This window comes from Peromyscus californicus, unplaced genomic scaffold (assembly GCF_007827085.1).
Source record: "Peromyscus californicus insignis strain IS unplaced genomic scaffold, ASM782708v3 Scaffold_3__1_contigs__length_106647218, whole genome shotgun sequence".
Lineage (NCBI taxonomy): Eukaryota > Metazoa > Chordata > Mammalia > Rodentia > Cricetidae > Peromyscus > Peromyscus californicus.
The window spans coordinates 57,064,346-57,070,345 of record NW_026294551.1 but is presented as its reverse complement, the minus strand read 5'-3'; the positions used below and the strand labels follow the sequence as shown (position 1 = coordinate 57,070,345).

The following is a 6,000-nucleotide window of genomic DNA, read 5'->3' as shown; positions in this document are numbered from 1 at the left end:
AGTAGTTATCTAGTCTAGTAGTTATCTAGTCTCCCTCTTGTTGAGCAGATCTTAAGTCCAATTAGAGGGCTGTTGATTACTGCCAAGGTATGTGTGCTACTATTACACCCATAGGGTTCTTGTGCCGTGCTGGTAGTTGATGTGGTTCTTAGGTGTCGTAGCTGTAGGCCTGTTGGTTGCCTCTCTCCTTTAGAAGCTGGCATGGTGCCTTCTGGTACCATGAAAAATAGTTCTCGGGGAGGGGGTGTTCAGGTCAGTTCCAGCTCAGGGGTCTTTGGGCCCTACTTCTGCAGTGCATGGTGTCTGCAACAGGAACTTAACCTTCCACCTCTGTGGGGGGGTGAGTGGGGGGTTGGGGAGGGGGAACCAGGAGCAACAGCAATAGGCTATATGTTTTGAGTCTTTTGGATAACTCAAAAGACAGCTTCTCATGTCTGGTGTTGGGATTTTTGGTAATCTTTGACTCTTGGAGGAAGCACTATTTGTTCAGATGAGAAAAGTTCATCCAAACTATATATGCATATCTATACACAGAATTATGTGTATTATAGTTTTTTTTTTTTTATAATGGTATGATTCCTCATGGCCTTTTCAGGCATCCTTATTGTTGTTTTGTCCACTTCCCTCCATCTTCCAGATTTGCCTCCTTCCCCCCATCCCTAGAGAGCCCCCCATCCTATTTCTTTCTTAAATCTTAGCAAGTCTAGTCAGAATTCCGCAGGGTGGGCCTCCAGCTGTGCTTTACCCAGTCCTCCGGGGGCTTCTGGTGCCTGCTCTAGTTCATAAACCACTATCTAAATGGAATTCAAGTGCTGCAAGGGTAGGAAGGAAGAGTGATTCCCGCTCACCCTGACCTTCCTTACCAAAGTCACCTCGCAGAGCTTTGTGGAACACCATCAAAACTGCAGACCACTTCGTTTCCAGTGGACATTTCTACAGTGGGAAATCTGGAAAGTTTCAGGTGAGTAGCTTTATGGGATAAGTTTCTTCTTGGGTCTCTCACAAGTAGTGTTCAGAACAGCACTAACAGGATCCACTTACATGCTCACAGTTGTAGCCTCATCAAAGAGTAAGTAAAAACATTATTTAGTAGATGTATGACTTAATCACAAATCACTGACAGGTGTCATATAACAGCTGCCATGACAGAGGTGTTTGTGAGTCTTACTGGAATGCAGCCACACCCACTGGTTTCCCTGTTGTCTAGGCTGCTTTGGGCTGCAGTGGCCACATAGGTGTCTAGCCAAGACTGGCTTGCAAAGCTTTTAGTGCTTATTCTCTGACTCTGTACAGAGAAATATTAATGTTTTCAAACAGCGATGATAGAAATTCTGACTGATGGGCACTGCCTATGTGCTTGAGGTATCCGGGAGCTAGAGCCCTGAGGTCCAGGATTGTACTGTGTAATGGGCAGAGTTCATTCTCAGCTTGATTCTCTTGGTCTCTTCATTATTTATGACTCAACAATTCTTAGAAGAGTTGAAGAATAAATCATTTTATTAGTAAAAACTCACTACTACAGAGTTCTCCCATTATTCCTGGGCCGACTTTCCATCTCAGCCTCACTCCAGGCACCCCAAGTCCCCCAGAGAAATTCTACAGAAGGTTGGAGCCTATGATTTCTTCATTAAAAATCTGCCATTACCCTCACCTACTTCCCTATCAGGGAGCCGCCAGCCACCCTCCTTTGTTCTCCCAAGGGCTCTGCAAGATGCTAAATCTGGAGAAGCAAGGCGACACCGGCTAGCACCCACTTGGACGGGTTTTCTTTAGTCTTCAGGTTGAAAGTCCACACGTAGGTGGGTCCCCGCTGACAAGTCTTGTACACAGGACAAGCGTAGGCACTTCGGCAGTCTTGCTTATCTGCTGGGATGGCCTTGAGGAACATCACAGGCATGGGGGGTGTCAGGTCCTTCAGCTTTGCCTCTGTGATGACCGCAGCCTGAGAACAGGAAGGTGAAGAGAGCCACTTCAGTGCCAGCAGAGCTCAGCCAGCCAGCCCTGCTTCTGTGAGAGGTTCTCCTATTAACCCACAGTGGAAACTGTCTCCTACTTTCAAAACTTCTATTTGTTCAGCATAAATCTACTGTTTTAATTGTTCCTTTGTTTGCAACTTTCTGGAGGAGGTACATTTTTTTCTTTAATTGGGGACAAGGGATAGTGTAGGACAGTTTGTAACTTTTCAGATGGGGCTGTCTTACGGTCTTCTGAGATGCCTTGATAGAATTACCTAGGACCACTGTATCATGAGCTATAAAGTTTCTACTGATTATAAGCTATATTCCCAGGAGCAAAAGAGTCGTTAGCCAAATAAATTTGGACTTACAGCAAGCACACTGAAGAGGACATTTTTGTAGAGTTCAGAAGACATTTAACTCTTTAACCTGCTGCTTCCCCAACTCTCCAGGACCACAGGACACTTCTTTACCACGTGTGGTCTTTGGTAATGCTGGCCCCTTTACCCACATGACCCTGACCCGCTTTTGTTGTGGACAGGACAGTTTGGTTTGTTTTTGTGAAATGTATTGAAAGGATTTGTCTTTCTAGTTCTCTGTGGCTGATGGAAGGCATGGTGGGCGACAGAACAGTGAACAGTGATGCTCTCAGTGGTCCTCAGGACAGAATGTTCATGCTGAGGAGGAGCAGGGCAAGCGCAGACTTCTTAACATACCATAATGCCAGCCCCTTTAAAGCATATGATTAGGTGTTCCTAGAGATTAATAACACCATACTGGTTTCAGATTAGGTTCATCGCTCCAGAAGGAAATGCAGTGCCCTTTACCAGTTACCATCAGTTCTATAGCATCATCTGCTGTCTATGTGCCAGATACAGTCCAGTTCTCCTGTAGTAACCCATTGGATTTCCACAGCGGCTCTTCTCCCATTGAACAGTTTGGTTAATGGGACTCTTGAGAGGAAACACTAGACCGCAGCCACATGGTTAGTAAATGGTGGTGCTGAGGTCAGATCCCGCTAGTGTGGTTGCACACTCCCTCTCCAGAGCCTTTGCTCTGGCACCATTCTCGGCTGGGTAAAAATAGTCTCGAGAGAAAGTGTACCTAGGTAAAAAGATTCCAGAGCACCGCACTGGGCAGTCAGCGTGCTTGTCATCCAGCCTGCCCCAAGGTGTCCTTCAGCTTGTCCCCGGACTATACCTGTGTGTCCCAGCAGGCACCTTCCATGAAGAGGCCATAGATGTAGGCCCCTTCCCGAGGGGGGCTCCGGAACTCCTCTCTGTTCTTCTTCGTCACGTCACATTGCAGGGCCATCTGGTCTAGTGGCCATTCATTCTTGCGGGCCATGGACTGCATAATGGCAGTCAGGAAGGACTGGGGGTTGAAGAAGCCTGTGAGCCACACAGTTGAGGGCATCGAGAAGTCGCCTGTCCAGGCCTCCAACTCTTTGATCCTGTTAAGCAGGTCCAGAAACCAGGCCGCCAGGCCTGCCGTGGAAGGGTAGGCTCGCCTGGCCCAGGATTCTGGAACCACATCTAGGTACAGGGCATTCTGTAAGTTTTCCATCTCGCTGGTCATGGTCAGCTCTCCCTAAAGACCGAGAGTAGGGGGACAAAGAGTAAGGAGGCAGAAGTCTCGGGAAATACTGGTCTCTGCGTCCTTTGACTCATAGATAGCTAGGAGCTGACTCCAGTTGTGGGGGCTACTAGTGCGGTCCTGTCTTGTGTTTGCTTGTCCCGTCAAGACTGGTGCTTGAGAACATGCCTGGTGCCCACTGCTGCCCACTTCACAGTGGCAGCAATCAAAGAGAAGGCTGCTGCCACAATGCATTGCTGCTCCATGAGGCTGGGGCAGCACAGATGACTGAGGGGGACTCCTACAGGAATCACTGGGCCTACGTACTGAAGGCTGCCACAGTAGGTCTAGCAAATTCAGCAGCCTTTTTTACAGGCTCACACCTAAGTCCTGTTGGCTGTATTTCACGTGCCCCACAGTTACACGTGGCCTGGCAGGCATGGATGTCCCTAGCAGCGTAGAAGCCTCAATACTCAGGCCTTTTGCTTGGTCTTACTGTCGACTTCCGGGTGAGGGTAAGGAAGTCAGGCAGCAGAGAAAGGGGCAGAGCAGGACGCTGACTGTGGGAAGTCCTGGATCTGTGACTGGGGAGAGGGGTAAAATTTAGCTGACTTTCCTTGATTCTAAGAGCATTTGTGAACTCTTTGCAACATGAATATGAGTAAAGGGGCCAAGGACAGACAGACAGGCAGAGCTGATGTCCAAGTCTGTTCTTCACAGCCGAGGTGTAGAGGATAATGAGACTGGGTATTAAGTTGGGTTCTCAGAGTAATCCCCATAGATGGGAAGGCTGTGTTTCCTATTGATGGAAACTGTAGAATCATGTACCTTTTCCAGGGCATATTACAAACCTTATGTTACAGCTTTAAAAAAAAAAAGTTTAAGCTGGCAGTGATGGCACATGCCTTTAATCCCAGCACTCAGAAAGCAAAGGCAGACAGAGCTGAGTTCGAGGGCAGCCTGGTCTACAGAGTGAGTTCCAGGACAGCCAGGGCTGCACAGAGAAACCCTGTCTTGACAAACAAACAAACAAACAAACAAACAAACAAAAAACCTTAATATGCCTATAATGTCACAATTTGCTTGCTAATCTGGTTAAAAAGGATATGTACAAAGTAATAAATTACTACAAAAAGACAGTATCACAGAGCTATCAAGAAAAAATAAGTGTGTGTAAAAAATTTCATAACCAAGGCTGGTCTCCAACTCACATTCCTTCTGCCTCAGCCTCTCAAGTGCTGGGATTGCAGGTGTACAGCACCATGCCTGGGAATGATAGGGTTAAGTTTGCTTCTCCACAAAACTCTTCTGAGCTTTATCAAGTTTGGGTTTGTCTATGGAAGTTATTTACTGTGCATGAGGAAGTCTTGGCTTTGTCCCATACTGTAAGCCCACAGGATTCTTAAGTCTTCAGGACACAGACTACTGGTAGTGGTGAAGTATGATGAAAATGCCCTGGTCCTCTGGTGGTCCTACTTTGAGGACTGTGTCAGAGTGAGACAAATTCATAGGTCATTTGCGACTTGAGACAGTACCTGTCCTTTGCTTGTAAAGAGAAGTCATTTGTTTCTGGTTATCTCCCTGGGACAAGTTGACAATCCTCTGTTGCTAGGCTTCAGTGAAGCCTGAAGCCAAGTCTGAGTTTTGTTTAAGAAATGATGTGCTTACTATTAAAATAATAAGTGCCGTGGCCTGGGGAGATAGCTTAGTTGGCAAAAATGTTTGCCAAGCAAGCATGAGGACCTGAGGTCTATTCCCCAGATCCCCTGTAAAATAGCCAGGCATGGTGGTATGTGCTTTTTAGTCCCAGTGCTGGGGAGGTGAAGACTCACTGGCCATCTAACCTTGTGTAATTGGTGAGTTCCAGGCCAATGAGAGACCCGAACAAGATGAATGGTTCCTGAGGAACAAGGTCATTCTCAGTTGATCTGTGGTCTCCATATGCTTGTGCGTATATATCCCCAACACACACATCCACACAGACACACCTCCCCGTCACACAAATGTAAACAGCAGTGACACTAGGCAGCATGGAACTATGATTGTGGCTATGTGCTGAGATTTATCTGTCTAAACCCATAGGAAGGGTGACACCAAGAGAAATCCCCAAGCGAAAACTGTGGACTCCGGGTGTGTCACTGTGCGCTCATCAGCTGTAATAAATGCAGACTTGGGGGGTGCTAGGAGTATTTTGTGTGGTGGGACTAGCCTGATACGAATCTGTAATTGCTATGAACTTTAATACGATGCTAGAAAAAGAAGGTCTAATTTTTTAATGCAATACTTAATTCTTAACACCTTTCAGAAATCTAAACTCCTTTTGACAGCAAAGTAACATAAAATATGTAACTTAATTCATAAAATTTCTCTCACATCTGCTTATAGTATCACTTTTTCTGACAACAGTTTTGCATCGACTAAACCGAATGCACAAGCAAGAGAAACCAAAAGAGCGTGCTGCCTTCTAGGT

The 6,000-nt window shown here is 46.5% G+C and overlaps 1 protein-coding gene across 1 annotated transcript in view; it reads right to left on the bottom strand.

Annotated features, from left to right (window-relative positions):
- Positions 1-1,479: 1,479 nt before the first annotated feature.
- The window catches only part of Dnah9 (dynein axonemal heavy chain 9), a 354,060-nt gene continuing 349,539 nt past the window's right edge, over positions 1,480-6,000 (bottom strand). Inside the window, 2 exon segments of the mRNA XM_052756894.1 lie at positions 1,480-1,942; positions 3,156-3,545. Of these exon segments, the coding sequence (XP_052612854.1) occupies positions 1,715-1,942; positions 3,156-3,545 (618 nt within the window). The 3' untranslated portion in view covers positions 1,480-1,714.